The 18579-nt window shown below is 38.5% G+C and overlaps 2 protein-coding genes across 3 annotated transcripts in view; both read right to left on the reverse strand.

Annotated features, from left to right (window-relative positions):
- Positions 1 to 18096, reverse strand: part of vav3 (vav guanine nucleotide exchange factor 3) — a 46663-nt gene extending 28567 nt beyond the window's left edge. The window contains exons 1-10 of the mRNA XM_008307726.2: positions 17809 to 18096; positions 16948 to 17051; positions 15140 to 15239; positions 14800 to 14895; positions 11149 to 11217; positions 10425 to 10511; positions 10252 to 10337; positions 8915 to 9047; positions 4539 to 4648; positions 238 to 339 (exon numbers count right to left, since the gene is read on the reverse strand). Of these exons, the coding sequence (XP_008305948.1) occupies positions 238 to 339; positions 4539 to 4648; positions 8915 to 9047; positions 10252 to 10337; positions 10425 to 10511; positions 11149 to 11217; positions 14800 to 14895; positions 15140 to 15239; positions 16948 to 17051; positions 17809 to 17871 (950 nt within the window). The 5' untranslated portion in view covers positions 17872 to 18096. The remainder of the gene's footprint in view (positions 1 to 237; positions 340 to 4538; positions 4649 to 8914; positions 9048 to 10251; positions 10338 to 10424; positions 10512 to 11148; positions 11218 to 14799; positions 14896 to 15139; positions 15240 to 16947; positions 17052 to 17808) is intronic.
- mkxa (mohawk homeobox a) overlaps positions 1 to 18579 on the reverse strand; it is a 1121182-nt gene that overhangs the window by 832280 nt on the left and 270323 nt on the right. The gene's annotated exons all lie outside the window — the stretch shown is intronic.

The following is an 18579-nucleotide window of genomic DNA, read 5'->3' on the forward strand; positions in this document are numbered from 1 at the left end:
TATATATATATATATATATATATATATATATATATATATATATATATAAACAATTCCATATATTTTACAAATTTCAAAAGACCAGATGTGACTACTCATAACTATATATAAATATATATATATATTTACATATAAATGATTTCATATATTTTACAAATTTCAAAAGACCAGATGTGACCACTATATAACTCCTGATTGTAAGGTTTTTACATTGCCTCTGAAAAACTCAACTCTTACCTTAGCAGCATGTGGCAAGAGTTGCAGGAGGTGATCTTCTCGAACGTGTGCATGTGGAATTCGTGAAGGTTGCTGTTGCCGTTCTCAGGTCGAATGTTGGATCTGAAAAGTAAAAAACATCCAACAACGTCCATCATACACACAATTACCCGTGAACTCGGCCGATCTAAATCTCACAGTACATCCCTGGGTAACAATGACAGCTCAGACACTAAGCTTCAGCAAGGACCTGACTGAGTCGGCTATATTAGAGAAAACTACGAGTCGTATTTGACTAAAGAGGCTAAAGAAACTCCCAGGCATTGTTTGAACCACAAATGTAGCGCAGCGTGGTCAGCCCTGTCACAACAGTGGGCCTTTATGAGCAAGTGGGTTCATGTTTTCTACACTTTTTTTGTAGATACTCCAGCTCCTAGAAACATGCAGTCTTTACAGTAACTGTAAGTAAACAGGATACTGTACAGGAACTGTAGCATTTCGTTTCTAAATTGAAAATCTGTCTGAATCATCTTTCGATGCATCACACCAATTTAAACAGAGACAGACGTGCAAATAAAATGCGGCACATAAAAATATCTTGGCGCTCCTTGACAACTGCGATCACATGACTGACAAAATGGTCTCCGGTGTGTTGCTAGAAATTTGTGATGTCAAAAATGTTGGGAACAACCACATGAAAGCACAGGCTTTCACAAATCATTTGTTTGAAATCATTCGCTGACAAAAAAAAAAAAAAAAAATCCCATCTGCGACTCTGGTGATCGACAGTGGTGATGTCTTGTACTTGATTGGCTGTTTACCTTCAAATTCAAAATTCTTTTAGCGATGTCAGACATTTATAGTCTTTCATTGTTAGCATTGTCTGGGGAAGATTATCTCAAATGCATTTTCATCATAAAGTGTCGCTGTGAATGAATGAAAGTGGGCGTCTAAATACCGACAGTCAATGCAGTTGTTTTGTCATGCCCCCCCCTTGTGGACAGGAATGTTTTCACGCCCCGTCACCCACCCACACCCCCACGGTGTGGGTGTATTAAGAACCTGATAACATGTATATTTTTATTTGTACAAACCACTGCGTGAGTTGCTGCCCCCTGGTGACTGGAGGCTTTACAGCAGTGCTACACTTACGTCCAGCGGGCCATATTCCATCGGAAGCCCTTCACGCCCCCCTAGGGGGGCCCGTCCCACTATTTGAGAAGTACTGACACTGGTACTTAGAACAACAAAGTTCAAAGTGTAAAAGAAAAAAAAAAAAATCTATGCAGACTTCTTTTTGGAGCCAAAACACAGAACAAAGCTACGACATCTGACTGCACAGGGATTGCACAATAGCAGAGCACACGAGTAACAATTAAAATGTTGACAGACAAGGTCTGCTGCGAGTTTACACAAGAGACGTCTATGGCCCCTTGGGACATGAATTAGTTGTGCGTGTGAGTGTGTGTTCCAGTGAGGGTGTGTGTATAAAGAAAAAAAAAAAAAGAAAAAAAGAAAAATATCAACGAAAACCTGCAAAACAGTGAGTTATTTTAGGGCAAAGCGAGTCTCCTGGCGTTCAACGACACTTCAGAAAATCGATACGCTGTCAGAATCTACGGAATTGGTGGTCAAAATGAGAGGAAAAGCAGATTTTCATTCCGTTTCGTTTATGTCTCGTCATTCACTGCAGCGGATAATAATCCTCGCCGGTTTTAATAATGAGCAGAAACGTCGACAGATCCCATTTTAAACGGGCATTTTAAAACATCTGACGTCGACAAATCCTATTTTAAACGGGCATTTTAAAACATCTGTTCTCTTCAAAGTGCCACGAAATTTAGGATGACATTATTTCAGCCCTCGTTTCCAGCACGCAGAGCTCGCACCGCCGCTGCTTCAAAGTCAACTACAACGCCGTTCCCGTAACAGCTACTGCATGTTGCGCCGTGGGGGAATCGGGCGATCTGGCTCAGCATCTCTGTTCACGCAAGCTGTTTACTTCATGCCCAGTGTTAATTAACTGAAGCAGGTGTTTTCTCAGTCTCCCATTACACCACATTCGCCGCTTCCTGATACCGATCCCTCACTTCCTGTTTTCATTAGTCCGCTTTTGTCAACGTGACATTTCTCCATTCCAATCTATATCTACTGGTTTTGCACTTCTGCTTAATAATAATGCAATGAAGTCTGTTGTGTATATATATATATATATATATATATTTTTTTTTTTCCTGGCCAGCCCTTGCGTCACAATTCCAAGAGATTTGTCATGCTTCAGATCATTTAAGGGGCACCCTTTGAAAAAAAAAAAAAAAAAATCTTCTGTTGACCCAGCTACGTAAAACATCTGCCCATTTACCTGCGTTACCTCAGAGACTCTGTTCTACATTTCTTAGATGCGTTGAGCTCAGCATCGTGATGCTCCTGAGTGTCGGCATTAAATGATTACCTCAGCAATTAAAACTGCACTTCCTCCAGGTTTTTTTTTTAAACATTCCGGGTAAAAGAGGAGAAGGAAACAAATCCCGTCTTTTACCAACTGGTGTGGTTCAATCGAAAACAAGTCTCACACACAGCGTTACGTTCAGGCCAGTACTTCTCAAATAGTGGGGCGGGCACGATGAGGCGTCGGGGGGGGGGGGGGGGAGGGGACGAGGGGCATAAGTGTACCTACATGTTATCAGGTTCTTCAATAGTATTTCAATTCACGGCGTGTGTGAAAACATCTGTCCCCAAGGGAGGGCGCTGGCACTGGTTTAGGGCAATGGTGTTAAACATACGGCCCGCAGGCCAAAACCGGCCCAATAGGGTGTTTAATCCGGCCTGCTTGATGAATTTTGAAAATAAAACAAAAATGAATTACTTCATGTTTGGAATATTTGTTACTTGCAATATTCTAATTGGCTTGAACTGATACTGATACTAACAATTGGCTAGATCCACTCTGTATAAGAGGTCTATGTGAAGTAAGACACAGCTGGTTTACAGCCCTAATGTGCAGCTCGTACAGAGACGACAGGAAAGCATTGGCAGTGCTGCGCCTTGAGGCGAAAGCTTCTGCATGGACGTTCAGAAACATAGGGGCAGACTCATCCTGAGGGAATTGTCCAGCTGCTGCTGCTGTTGCTGTTGCTGTTGCTACTGCTGCTGATGCTGCACATGCAGTCAAGTGTGTCTTAGTGTGGCCGGGTCAGATTTGTTTCATACCGTCTCCGGTCAGCTGAGTGAAGCGCGGAGAGATACAGCGTTATTTATTTTTCTTAGTTTTCTTATGAATAATGATAAGGGAAGTCTTTTCTGAACAGTAGACACATACATACATATATATATATATATATATATATTTACATATATATATATATATATATAGACATAAAGTATATATATATATATACACATACATACATACATATATACATGTATACAAATATATAAATAAATACACTTTAAATATTTTAAAAATGAATTGATTCACATAAATATATATATATATATATATTTATAAATGTATGTATATGTATAAATATATATGTATGTGTGTGTCTATAATGTATATATAGTAAAGTATATACATATATTTATGTATATATATAAACACATTTTATATATATATACAATTATATATATTTATGCATATACATACACATTGCATATATAAATATATACATTACTTTAAATGTGTATATACTGTACTTTACATTATATACATAGACATACACACATATAACTGTATAAACTAAATGACGCATTTGAATCGATTAAAGTATTTATTCAACAGTAATCGGGAACAATCGTGATTGATTGCAATTGTAATCAATCACGATTAATTGTGTTTGATCAAGGTCATGAGAAATGACTGCTGAAAACAACTCCGTCACCAAAGTCGTTTAAATTCAATATACGTTGAAGTCAATATATGTTTAACTTTTCAGTATTTTTAGGCATTTTTATTTATATGAAAATGTGAAAAAAAAAAGTCTACTTCTCCACAGGATAAACTGCAGAATATCTTTAACAATGATTAGTCAGTGGCCTCGTGGCTTTGGCTGAACACGTTCAGATTTTTTTTTTTTTAAAAATCCGACTGCTTGTTCAGTTCACCAACACAAACCAGTTGTGTTCGGAACAGTACGTCTGCATAGATTCAAAAAGTCACTGCATCTCGTCACGTGGCCCGACCTGAAGAACAGGACGGGCTGTGTGTAAAGTTGTGACAGAGTGGCAGGAAAAAAAAGCAAAGCGCACTCTTCTCACAGCTGTCAAACAATAACGGGGGGGGGGGGGGGAAAAAAAAAAAAAAAAAAACACACTCAACTCACATGGCCATGTCGAACTGCTCCAGCCACTTCTTCTTCAGCTCTTTGGTCTTGAAAAAGAACTCAAAGCCACTCTGTCCCTGGTTGTGAGTGAGGTAGAATCCATAGGACCACTGCAACAGGGAAGAAGGACGGGCAGGTGGGTACACATTCGAAGTAAACAATAAAGTACTACAACTGTAGTGCGGAGCTACGAGGGAACCGGTGGAAGCTAGCCAGGACGCAGAGACAGCTGGAGACGAAGAGATGCAAAATGAAAGAGGAATGCTTCAGGGAGAATAAACATAAAGGCTAAAGGTGGGGGGGGGGGGGGGGGGCGGCAGTACAAGTGACAGCGCGGAGAGGAAAGAGAGAAAACGAGGTTGCGATCAGCTCCTGTCACCTAAACCGAACGGCCAAATGAACTGCTACAACTACTATCATCAAGATACGAGCGTCTCGACATACGAGCTAGCCTTCGAGAAAATTTTTTTTGCTTCGAGATACGAGTAAAGATTTGAGATACGAGAGCGCTTACAGACGCCGACGCTAGGTGGCACTTCACGTGTTCGTCGACTTCCGTACGCGTCTCCCGCGATAGTCTTTCGTATTGCGTTTGCGTTACCTACGTGATTTTTCTCTCTATTTTGTGCATTATTCTTCATAATAGCGATGAGTCTTAAGAGAGTGAGTGGTAAGGATGGTAGGGAGAAGAAGAAACGCACGATGACCGTGGAAATAAAGCATGACATCGTCGATAAATATGGGCACGGTGCTCGTTAAAGAAAGAATACAAATCGAAAAATGTAAAAAAAAGAAAAAAGTAAAAAAAAAGAAAAAACGTAAATTAAGCTAATTCGAAGTTTATGTAAGTTACGAAATCAAGTGTCTACGTACGGGCCAACTTTCTTCCCTCCCTCTCTCCTCCTCCTCCGCACATGCCGCCATTAGCCGCTACTGTACCGTCTTTTTTTGTTTGTTATTAGCACTAATAGATTAATTTTTTTTTTTGTTATGTCTTATGCGGACAAAATGATTCGAGATACGAGCTCAGTCCTGGAACGGATTACGCTCGTATCTCGAGGTTCCACTGTATTCTGTTTTTTTTTTTTGTTTTTTTTTTTTAAATAAGATTAGCTATAAAAAATTCCACTTTTTAGGGCTCCTACTTGTGGATCTAAACTCCTGGCACTCAGCTCTGGAGGCGGAAAACATGCCAACGTGCCTCAGTGTGCTGTCAGCGGAGCTTAGCAGCTCATCTTTTCTGTTGAAAGACAGAGAGGCGAAGGCAGCTCCTCCACACAGGCATTCCCAGTGGACACGCAGGCCTCCGCTTAGCAAAGATATTGTCTAGCTACCAATTTGTAAAGAAGGATGAGGTGTTTGTCTGTGGTTCCTGTCAGCGTAGCCGTTTCCCTTCTCTGCCAAGGTTACCTCTATAATATAAAAGGATGACAACTCTGAACTGATAGCGCAATATATTTGTTTGCTTCTGGAAACATTTTTAACCAGGACTTTGTTCCTGCCTCTCAATGTCAACGCGCCGGAGTGAAACTCGTTCTCGGGTATAGATTTTTTTTTCTTTTTCCCTTAGATTTAAGGTAACGACGGCGAGCTTGTTAGCGGGTATCTATTTCTCTCGCGCACATTACCATTCATTTGTAGTCACGCCTCCGGCAAATCTCGGTCTGATATTCCCTCTTTTAACTCTGTTGGTATCGACAAGTTGGAGGCTAGTATTTATCAATTCCCGAGAGAAATATCTGACTTCAAATGTTCGGACGGCTATTTTGTGGCGTGCTGCGGTTCAGGTTGGGTGGAACGGTATTTTTAGAGTGTTTTTTGTGCCGTAAACAGCTGCTCTTTTTGAATCCAAACATTTAGCTGAAAGATGTGGAAATGGTTCTGAAGAGCCGGGGGGGGGTAGAACGGGGAGGGGGGGGGGGGCTGGAACGCCCGGGGAAAAGTAAAACTCACTGGTAAAGGACACAGAATAATTAGATCTTTTCTACATCTAAGAGTGTTTAAGCTTTTAAAGGTGGAGAAATGATAGAGGGACCACAAGGGGGCGGCATATAAAAATTCATATACTGACTCAATTATCATAATAGTACATTAATTGTTGATAAAAATTGTATTTAAAAAACAATGATTGACAAGATGTTTCACTGCTTGACAGTGTAAATTTCACCTATTAATAATAATTTAATTAGTTCATATTGGATTAGGTTAGATCAGATTAGATTAGGATTTTAAAGGATTGGATTGGATTAGATCAGATTAGATTAGCTAAAACTAGATTAGATTAGATTAGATCAGATTAGATTAGGATTTTAAAGGATTGGATTGGATTAGATCAGATTAGATTAGCTAAAACTAGATTAGATTAGGATTTTAATTAATTGGATTGCATAAGATTAGATTCATATTTCAAGGGCTTGGATTAGATTGGATTAGATCAGATTAGATTAGCTAAAACTAGATTAGATTCGGATTTTAAAGAATTGGATTGGATTAGATTAGATTCAGATTTCAAGGGCTTGGATTGAATTGGATTAGATCAGATTAGATTAGGATTTTAACGAATTGGATAAGATTAGATTCAGATTTCAAGGGCTTGGATTGGATTGGATTAGGGATTAGACCAGATTAGCTAAAACTAGATTAGATTCGGATTTTAAAGAATTGGATTGGATTAGATTAGATTCAGATTTCAAGGGCTTGGATTGAATTGGATTAGATTAGAATAGATTAGACTGGGATTTCAAAAGATTAGATTAGATTAGATCAGATTAGATTGGGATTTTAAAGAATTGGATAAGATTAGATTCAGATTGCAAAGCCTTGCCTTGGATTGGATTGGACTGAATTAGATTAGGTTAGAATAGAGTAGATTAGGATTTCAAAGGATTGGATTGGATTGGATTAGATCAGATTAGCTAAAACTAGATTAGATTAGGATTTTAAAGAATTGGATTGGATTAGATTAGATTCAGTCCAAAGATTCAAAGCCTGGCTTGGATTGGATTAGATTAGGTTAGGATTTCAAAAGACTGAATGATTGGATTAGATTAGATCAGGATTTTAAAGAATTGGATTAGATTAGATTCAGATTCCAAAGCCTTGGATTGGATTGGATTGGGTTAGAATAGATTAGATTAGGATTTTCAAGAATTGGATTAGATTAGATTCAGATTTCAAAGCCTTGGATTGGATTCGTATCAGATTTCCAAGGCTTGTATTGGATAAAATTAGATTAGATTAAATTAGAATAGATTAGGATTTTAAAGGATTGGATTGGTTTATGTACAGGGTATTTTCTACATGGAAAATACCTTTAAGAGCTGAAGAACCAGCTACTGCTGCTGGCATGTGTTTATCTCTTTTATACATGGAAAATACCTTTATGTAAATACCTGCTGCTGGCATGTGTTTATCTCTTTTAAGACAATCAGTTTTTTAACTATGTGACCTGTAGTATTTTGAATATTCCAGTTTGTCGCTGGAGGTTGTTTACTACAACAATTTTAATCTTGGTATTCCGATATATATTAAAAACAAAATTAACAAACAAAATGCAATGCCATTTGAATGACTCTGAAGGCAACATTATTGTTATTATTAGCTACATTCTTTACCGCAGCACGCCTGGGATATCATTACTCACTATGATTGGGAATACAGTACTTTCCACTACTTCGCAGGAAAGGCGTTTACACAATAAGTTGGAGTGTGCGTGTGCGTGTGTGTGTAGCAGGGCGGGGTGGCGTGACATTATTTGTAACACCCTCTGCGAGGAGGGCAGGCGGTTCGTGTCTTGGCCGTCACAGTAAACAAGTCAATGTAAAACCTGAGCTGAATTTCAGCACATTTGGTTTGGAGGGGTGGAGTTAAGGGAAATTTTATGAACCCGCGCCCGTGATAAAGTGTTACGGTCGCTCGTTAGGCTGAAGAAGTGCTGTTAAATGGTTTGTCAGGAGTCCAAAGAGGTTTTACAGCTTCGCTGACTCAGCCATAAAGACGGAGATTACGATGAATGGAAACGGTTATGAGGTTTCCATCCAACCGTAGTTCGTTGGCTGTGAAACGCTTGTTGTGTCCTATAATTGTGACTATATTTGATTACATTTTAACCATCCTTATCATTCACTGTGCTCGGACTTAATGAGTCACATGTGTCTTGATGACAGGAGCAAATCCAAATTGAGGAAACAGAAAGTTTAGGGTAGAAAGTTCAAATGTTAAATGGAACTTTCTGCACTCAGATGTTTTTTACAGTGCAACCATCTATTCCCCGGCATTCCCAGTTCCTAATTTCAAGCAATTTTGACAGTTCAAACTCTGAAACAAGGAAGCAGAAGCACAGGAAAAACAACATCGGTCTCCATGCGTCTTCGCACCTTTCTGTTCTCCTTATCTGACGTGGGGTTGTTGGTGACCTTGAAGTGGTGCAGGTCGATCACCTCTTTCATCTCGTAGTTGTCTCCTCGACGCTTGCAAACGATAACAGCCGCATCAAAGAGGAAGATGTGCCTGCGGTTCAAACGACACAATGTCGATGAGAGGAGCCGAGAAAAGAAAAAAAAACAGAAGAAAAATCAGTGACACCTTGGAGCTAAATGGGAATAACCTGAGGTGCGTCCTCTTAACCTGAAATCTACAAAGTGCATTTTCCGACGCCGCAAGAACTCATCTCATTTATTATACATTAGCGGTTACTATTTGTGCGGCGCGACGTGGTCAGAATCAGAGCCTTTCCAGTTCCTGTGGTCGATGAAAATAAACACAGACGTTTGTCCTGATCTGAAAGAATAACTTTGGCCAGTGTTCAGAATCAAGATTTAAATATGTATTTTAAAGGTGAAAATCTTGATCTTTAACTTTATACACCTGGTGCACAGCAGGAGCTGGGACTCCCTACTATATATAGCACAAATATATGTATAATAAGGCCTTTAGAATTGTTAGCAGACCTATATTAAAATTTAAAAATGTTTTTCTATCTAGTCGTCAGGCAAATGGGCGTCATCCAAAGACACTTCAGATGAAGGTGAGTCATTGGGCGCCAATAAAATTTCTAAGGAATACGACGGAAAAAAAACAAACAAACAAAAAGAAATCCTATTTGTCAGACTTCTGGAAAGTGAAAGTATAAAATGACGGCCGTGCCACTGCTATTTAAAAACATGATTTGTCAATTGATACCAATGCTAATATCAATATTGTTTGTCAGCTGTTAATTTTGAGATGTTTGAATTTGTTGAAAAAAAAAATCAACAATTTGGGGCTGGGAAGAAATACTGATATATAAAAAAACAAAATCATGTCCCTCGTAGTGTACCCTGGGGAACACCTCTTGTATGAGTCGCTTCGTAAGTTCAATAACACTAACAGACATTTAACAGCATGGCTAAAGGGCACTAAGTAGTACTACAAGGCATGAGTTCAAAATACTGCAGTAAAAGGCGTATTCACGTGTAACTAAATCTCACAGAGAAGTTCCAGCAAATACTTCAGCTACATAAACTTGTCGGCGGATGCAGTTTATCGTAACGTAGGTAACAAAAAACCCCGGACTGAACAAACAGGTTGGGAGGTTCTGGTGACAACGGGCCAAAAAAAAAAAAATGACAGGTGATGTGATTGATACTCAGGTTCGCCTCGAAGTGTAACAACAGCTGAATCAAGTCGCAGCGCAAGTCACTCCATCAACCTACATGTCAACCTGACAACTCACCTGTCCTGTTTAGCTCGCTTGTCCACCGAAGCCACCCGTACCTCCCCATCTCCTTTGGGTCGGCCGTAGTTACTGAGAGGCTGATTCTGGAGACGAAAAAGAAACACAATCTGTTGTGAAGTTGGAGCACAGCAAAAAAAAATAAATAATGAAAATAAGTGTCTGTTTCTTACCAGATTTTCTATGGATTTCTGATACTGGTCTATTTCCCTCAGTGTCTCATTGTCTCGCTTGACTTCATTAACGTACTGAGCCAAATCCTGTAAACAAATAAGTAGTTGATTTGATTCGCCTTAATTCACAATTACCCCCCCAAAGGCGAAGGTTTTTTTAATTAACTCAAGTTCCTCTTGTGATATAATGTATTCTTTGGATATTTTTGAATGTTTTATCTCATTTACATACATAAAAGAAAGAAGAAAAAAAAAACTCCCTGCCCTCCTTATTCGCCGTTAATTTCTCCTTACTTGCTTGAGATTCTTTTAGTTCGAGTTTGCCTGTTGTGTCTGATTTTAAAATAACTTTCTGCTGATTCAGGCCTGCAAACTCAGCTGCCTGATGACATGATGGGGCCATTCAAATAAAATTAACTCGATTAAAAATAGGACTGTTCTTCAAACGACTTCTAAGTACTTCGCCGTGCGTATTCAATTCATTGAGGTATTACATCACTTACGAACAGAAGGAACCCCTGCGTGATTGGATTCATCGCAGCAAGTGAAAATAAGTGAGAAAAAATATTCCCCCCCCCCATCAGGAATGGTCGGTTCCATAATTGATTTTATACTAGTGGGAATACATCGTCAGAGAAGAAGGACCGGGTTGATGGGAAGGTCTGTCGAGGTGTTCAGTGTCTGTTGTTGAGTGTGAGTGTAAGTTGGTGACTTTTAATTGTACCTTCATAGCATCCAGGGCCTTCCGCAGGTTGCTCTTATCCGTAGCATCGTGAGTGTGTTTGACCAGCTCCTGTTGGATAGAAGCGAAACACACAGAAGCTGTGAGCCTTTCTAGGATATAGATAGATGATGGATAGATAGATAGATAGATGGATAGATAGATGATAGATAGATAGATAAATAGATAGATAGATAGAAAGATAGATAGAAAGATAGAAAGATAGATAGATAGATGATAGATAGATAGATAGATAGATAGATGGATAGGTAGATAGATGGATAGATAGATAGATGGATAGATAGATAGATGGATAGATAGATGATAGATAGATAGATAGATAGATAGATAGACAGACAAAAGATAGATAGATAGATAGATAGATAGAAAGATAGATAGAAAGATAGATAGATAGATGATAGATAGATAGATAGATGGATAGAAAGATAGATAGATAGAAAGATAGAGAGATGATAGAGAGATAGAAGGATAGAAGGATAGAAAGATAGAAAGATAGAAGGATAGATGGCTAGAAAGATAGAAGGATAGAAGGATAGAAGGATAGATGGATAGAAAGATAGATGGATAGAAAGATAGAAAGATAGAAAGATAGCAGGATAGAAAGATAGAAGGATAGAAGGATAGATGGATAGAAAGATAGAAGGATAGAAAGATAGAAGGATAGAAAGATTGAAGGATAGAAAGATAGAAAGATAGAAAGATAGATAGATAGATGATAGAGAGATAGATGATAGAGAGATAAATGATAGATAGAGAGATAGATAGATAGAAGGATAGAAGGATAGAAAAATAGAAAGATACATGGATAGAAAGATAGAAAGATAGAAAGATAGAAGGATAGAAAGATAGAAGGATAGAAGGATAGAAAGATAGAAGGATAGATAGATAGATAGAACTTTTTTAATCCCTGATTTTTGTTAGCCACTTCTAAATCCGGAAATTGTACGTACAGATAAAAGAAAAAAATGAAACAACTCCGCGTGTGTGGTTTTCACCAGTCGATGACAGTATATAAGGATGATTCATAAAGCAGCAACAACACGGAGATACATAAAACTCCGTCGGCCTCCACCAGCCTGTTTACACATTCCACACACGTAGGAGTCGAACACTTTGGCTCAAGATATGGAATGAAAAAAAAAAAGGTGATTGCAAAAAGAATCCGGTGCAGAAGTAAATCAGATTTGGTGTGCAGGTGGTGTGTACCTCTGTGTGTGTTCGCGTATGAGTGTGTGTGTGTGTGTGGGAAAAGCCTCAGTGTAAACAAGACATCTAGACCCCAGCCGAGGAGGATAAGGAAGGATGGCATGCATGTCCTTTACACACACACACACACAGGCACACACAGACATTCATTCAGCTGCATAGGGAGATATAGATGTGTCTACGAGGCACTGCTCAAATCCCTGGTGTCAGTCAAGCTCAACCTGGGCATTATTATCATCTAGCAGGACGACAGGACGACATTTTCCACCTCCACACATCCACGCCGATACAGACGAGGGGAGTGGTCGCGCCGATAACGGGGACCACACGTGATGGACTCAGTTCAGGCAAGAATGTGGCGGTGGCTTCGGGGAGGGGAGCAAAGAAACGATGAGCGTCGGCCGTGAAAAAGAGAGGAAGACGGACGACAAGAGAAGGCACGAGGAGAGGAATGACGTGACGCAGGACGCACTCGGGCAGTGGGAAGGATGTGACGAGACGTTAGCTGGACATATTGTCTCTGTCACCACGGAGAAGAAGAAGCCCAGCTGATGCTTTATTTACTGTAGGTAACTATCGCCCCCGCGGTTAACTGTAGGTCCTTAGCCCTCAGTGACAAAGCAGACATGTATTTCACATATATATTGCTTAATATATTGCTCAAATCCATATATAAACCTGCATATCAAAGAAGGTTATATCAGTGTGAGTAACATCTGATCTACTGTAATAGAGATGTCCTTTCGAAACATCCACGCTTTGAGATCCGTTTCCAAACTGTCAGAATATATTTATCAAAATATATATATATTTTTTTTTTAACTATGATCAAAAGCTTTTTCAACAATTTCCCCGCATTTAAATCGACCAGAATAAAGGTATGTTTGGGTGACTTGGTGGATGAATCAAAACAGTATTTTTGAATGAGCAAATATCAACATTTTAGCAGATAAAATATATGTAAATATATATATACATATATATATAATATGAAAAAAAAAACCTCTAATTAAGAGATTAAATGTTTTGGACATATTTGTAAAGCCTTTTGAATAAAATAATAGAATTCAATCAGGAGCATGCTAGTAAAAACGTGGATTACTATTGGTTTAACACCCGTCACACTGAATGTATGTTGAGACTTCTAGCAACTTGACAACACTTTTGATGTGTTGTCTATTTGCATCAGCCTGGAGTCAAACGAGAGGCAGAACAGATGAGAGAAGTCTCACAGCTTCAGGGAAAAAAAAAACGTGGACAACAGACCCTCTGGTGGCCATATGGGGTACTGTCAGCTCCCCCCTTCCTTGTCCCTCAGTGTTATTGTCAGCAGTGAAGCCATTAATGAACCAAAACGAGGAACTTCAACGTAATGTATATTGTGACAGATTAAAACAGAAAGCTCATTAAACAGCTGCCTAGCGTTCACAGCGGGGAGATTACAACAATTATTCATGTAGTAACACTAAAAACTCCCTTCAAATGTTGCTGTAGTTTAACGTTTGACATGTGTTCATTTTTTATTAATCACTTAGATTATTTTATTACCAGAAAAAAAGAAATGTGTTGAGTTAAACGTGGTAGTAAAGGCTTTATTTTAACACATTTTGTGACTGTCTAAAAAAAAATCTTAAGGACTCAAGGTGACAGCTGTTGAGGAAAAAAAATATTATTTAAAATTATAATTTATTAATTATTATGAATATTTCTCTCTTTTTTTGTTTTATTGAGGAAAGGGATGCCACAAGGAATGAGAGATGGAGGGGTTGGCATTAGGAGTTTAAAAATAAAAATAATATAATATATGATAAAGAAATAAACGAAAACGTGATACGGTTTGTAGCTCCGTACAAATTGGGCCTTTTTTCCCCCGTTATTTATCTCGTTTTCGTCTGTACTTTTGATGACTACTACTACTACTACTATTTATATGTTTATATTTTTTTTTTCTGAGGCCAGTTTTATTTTGTTTTATATGTTCTTATTTTCATCGCACCTTAATTTCACTGTCATTGTGTGCCGTGTCATGTGACGAAATAACGATTCTTGATTCTTAATATGACGAAGGTTTTCAACAGGTGGTCTGCATGGGTACTGCAGGGTGTCGTACGGTTTAGTTTAAAGTAGTAGACACGTCGTTAATATATATATTAAATATATATTAAATATAATATTAATATATTTTCCTATATATTGCTTTTTTTTTATTTTCATGTGTATAAATTAGAGCTGTGCACCGGAACAAATTTTTTTTTATTTGATTAAATACAGGTTTGCTGTGGCTTAATCGGCTAAACATGATTAATCTTTATCATATCTAATCTAGATTACCCATGATTAATTGAAATGTATCAGCATTTGTAAATATGACAAAAAAAAAACCAAAACATTTTTTTACTGTATAAAAGAACAGAGAATGGTTTGTACCTGCAGCAGTAGATGATACTTCAGGACTCGCTGCATCGGTACCACCAGCAGATCTCTTAGTGTGAACTTGCCATAGTTTGCTCTCTTGGAACACTCCTGTACAGAACAAAATAAAAATAATTACAATAAACTCACCTAAACAACCAGGGGTTATGTCTTAAGATCAACTACAAAATCTGCAAAGATTCATATGGGTTTACGATTAAAAAAAAAATAAGCAGCAATATCCTGCAGTACCTAAGGTTACCACTTGAGGGCAGGCGCCGACCACTGATGCAGCGTCAACCTGGCTCCAAGTAAGAACGTCTGTTTTTGTTTATCAACAGTGACAGGACTTTACCTCCAGCTTCATGCGGACGTCCTCCCTGTCTTTGCTGATGTCGTCCAGCGTGGCGATGGCGGCCTCGACGTGGCTGCAGTATTTCCCGTAGATCAACAACCTGCAGCAGACATTCGGAGAAGTAAAGAAACCGCATGATTCTGAACTGTCTTAAAGAATTCATTTTTGTTTTACCGTAGCAATAACAATAAAAAATAACAGTGGTACAGCCATGTGGATTTCTCATAGGAAACCACTGGCTGTCATTGGAAAATTATGCTATGGAAACTGACCAATCAGCAGCCTCCAAATACTGTGAAACACCAAAAACTGTATCATTATTATTCATGGATTTTGTTTTTTAAATATTTGACATGTAATACAGTGAAACCACGATTTTCATATTCCCTTTTAACCGTCAGTTAGTATTATTGTGCAGATGAATTGGTTAATGAATTAAAAATAATAATAATAAAAAAACATTTAGGATTATTTTAGTTAAAACCTTTGTTTCGACAGGTTCAATACTAGCACGTGATTGGCTATTAAGTTCATCCAGGAAACTGAGGTAAAAAGGTTCGTAATTGTATCTTTTGTGAAGTTATTGCCATTTGATAGCCTATTATAACCCCATGTTCTTTTCTATGTCCTCTACCCTATATATGTATATATGTATGTACTGTATATATTTATAAATACATATATTATTTCCTTCTTTAAAGCAATTATATTTAACTAAAAAAGTTACCTCTGCGCCATGACGCATTAAAGTGGAATACTTTTAGTGCAAAAAAAATATGAAATAGTATTTGTCTTTTTTAATTCATGCAACATTGATAGGCAGGCCAATTCAATACTTTGCCACCAGGTGGCAGCAAATGGCTATAAAATTTTTAAAATATATATTCTCCAGAGCAGAGATGTCAAACTTGTTTTCAAAGGGGGCCAAATCAGCAATACAGTTCCCCTTGAAGGGCCGGTTGTAACTGTAACTGGTCCTCAACTCCTGGTCCGCGGACCAGTACTAGTCCATAGATCATTTGGTACCGGGTCGCAATGGGACACAGTGAAAAAATGTACTTAATTTTTACTTAATTCAAAGAAAGTCATATCCATTTACCTTCTTTATTTAATGATAATCTGGCAAAAAAAAAAATCAAATTTTTAAAAAATAGGTTATTCAGAATAGATGTTTTATTTTGAAAATGTAATGATCCTTCGATGCTCAGTACCTTGCTACCGGTCTGTAGTAACGGGTGGTACTGGCTGACCAGTCCCTGAACCAGAAAAGATTGTGGACTTTCTTAGGTTCAGAAACTCTGCTGCATGGACTTTACTAAATACTTTTTAAGCTCCCGCGGGCCACACAAAACAGCTTGGCGGGCCACATTTGGCCCCCCGGGCCTTGAGTTTGACACGTATGCTCTAGAGACTCAGGCTCTATTTGTGTCTTCCTTCAACTCCTGCCAGTATATTAGTGTTGATTTCAACTAAACAGGCCCAGATGTCACAGTATGTAAGTACACCTGTGAGTAATCCAAAACTTAAATATCATTTTATTTTATTACATATTCCTTTTTTTTTTTGTTTGGTGGTGTGTCTGAGCCTCAAACGTTGATCAAAAACACTACAGATACTGCACTGTTTGAAACTCCGGTCTGGATACGAGAGGCTCTCGTACCGACATATGTTCCTCATCATGTGTAAATGCGAAAGTGTTTTGACTCAGTTCCTGTTACAGGTTTTGTAGATCGAGAGATTGTGTCCTCTGAAGATATTTGTTTGTTTGTTTAAGCGTTCATACTTTCTGTGGAAGACTTGTGGTGTACCTTTCTTTGAAAATGATGAAGATCTGGAAGAGGTTCTGGGCACTTCTGTGGTACACTGAGTCTTGGATTTCCACCAGTAAACATTTGTGAACTTTAACCAGTTCCTGAAACGGCACAGAAACAGAGTTAAGAGTCGAAAAACCGGCCTGCGGTTTAAAAACTTCCATATCAGAACCGGTTTGACAAACAATTCAAACGACCTCAGAAAAATAAAGAAAAACGCAAGAAGCGTTCTTATAATGGCAACATTACTAATAGAACACACACATACAGTATAAATATAGCCACACATATATATAAAAAAAATCTGTTTTTGAATTTAAATTGTATTTACACATACTTTTTATGTCACACACACCCCCTAGTGGCAGCTCACCAGAATCCCTCTAAACCAGTATTTCTTAAATAGTAAGATATATATGTAATATATATGTATATATATATATATATATGTATATATATATTTAATATGTAATATATATGTAAGTGTACCACTGCTGTAATACTTGAATGCTAACAAGCCTCCAGTCACTAGGTGGCAGCACCTCATACAGTGGTTTGTGCAGATAAAAATATACATGTTATTAGGTTCTCAATAGTATTTCAATTCGTGGAGATTTGGGTAGGTTGGGGGGCATGAAGACATTTCTGTCCACAAGGGGGAGCATGACAGAAAATTATTGAGAAGTGCTCTAATCTAATTTTCAGTTTGCTGATGGTAACGGAATACTTAGGTGTATTAAGTATATGTACAGTACGTACAGTATATGCACTGAGACACAGAGAAATGCGTATACAAAAACATCCGTCTCACCAGTCGACCCGTTGCTTAGATACATACGGCGTCAGACAGTGACTTACCACAACGTTGACAAACACTCGCTCCATCTCGACCGTGGACAGGAACATGGAGAGGGGCGACATAAAGTGCTGCACGACAGAAACAGAGAGAGAGAGAGAGAGAGAGAGAGAGAGAGACAGAGAGGGGAGAAAACGCAATGAGAGTGAAGCTCTTCCCTCTGGAGTCAGAGCGGCAGAGTGGCATTCTGTGAAAAGTTATTACATTGTAGTTGTAAAGAGCCGCAGTCAGCAGAAACAAGCAGGACCGTCTGGGTCACGGCAATAATCTCATTTTTAGAGTTTGCAATTTGATGATTTCCTCTCAGGGAAAGAAGAAAAAAAAAAAAAAAAAAACGGCGCCACGGCGCAGTCACCTCCACATCTCGAAGCGGTGGGTGAGCCTAAACTACACTCCACTGTTTCCACTCCACCATCCACTTCATACCCAAAGTCATCTAGTAGAGACGCTCCGCTGGGAAATCAAACAAACGCTTTCTCCAGACGTGAGCGTGCACGTGCAAGAGTCAAACGGAGAGAGCAGAGCTGTAGCTGTGAAAAATATCCTTATTCACGTATGTCAAACATAAGGCCCGTGGGGCCAAATGTGGCCCGCCGCATTTCATTTTTGCGGCCCATTCTGAGCTTATCGGGGACTGTTGAATTAACGTTAACGCTGCTCGGCCCAAAACTGAAACTTCACTGTTGTTCATCGGTTCTTGGTCTTGCATATATATATATATATACTGTATATATATATATATAAATATATATATATATATACTGTATATATAT

This window comes from Cynoglossus semilaevis, chromosome 3 (genome assembly GCF_000523025.1).
Source record: "Cynoglossus semilaevis isolate Cse_v1.0 chromosome 3, Cse_v1.0, whole genome shotgun sequence".
Classification (NCBI taxonomy): domain Eukaryota; kingdom Metazoa; phylum Chordata; class Actinopteri; order Pleuronectiformes; family Cynoglossidae; genus Cynoglossus; species Cynoglossus semilaevis.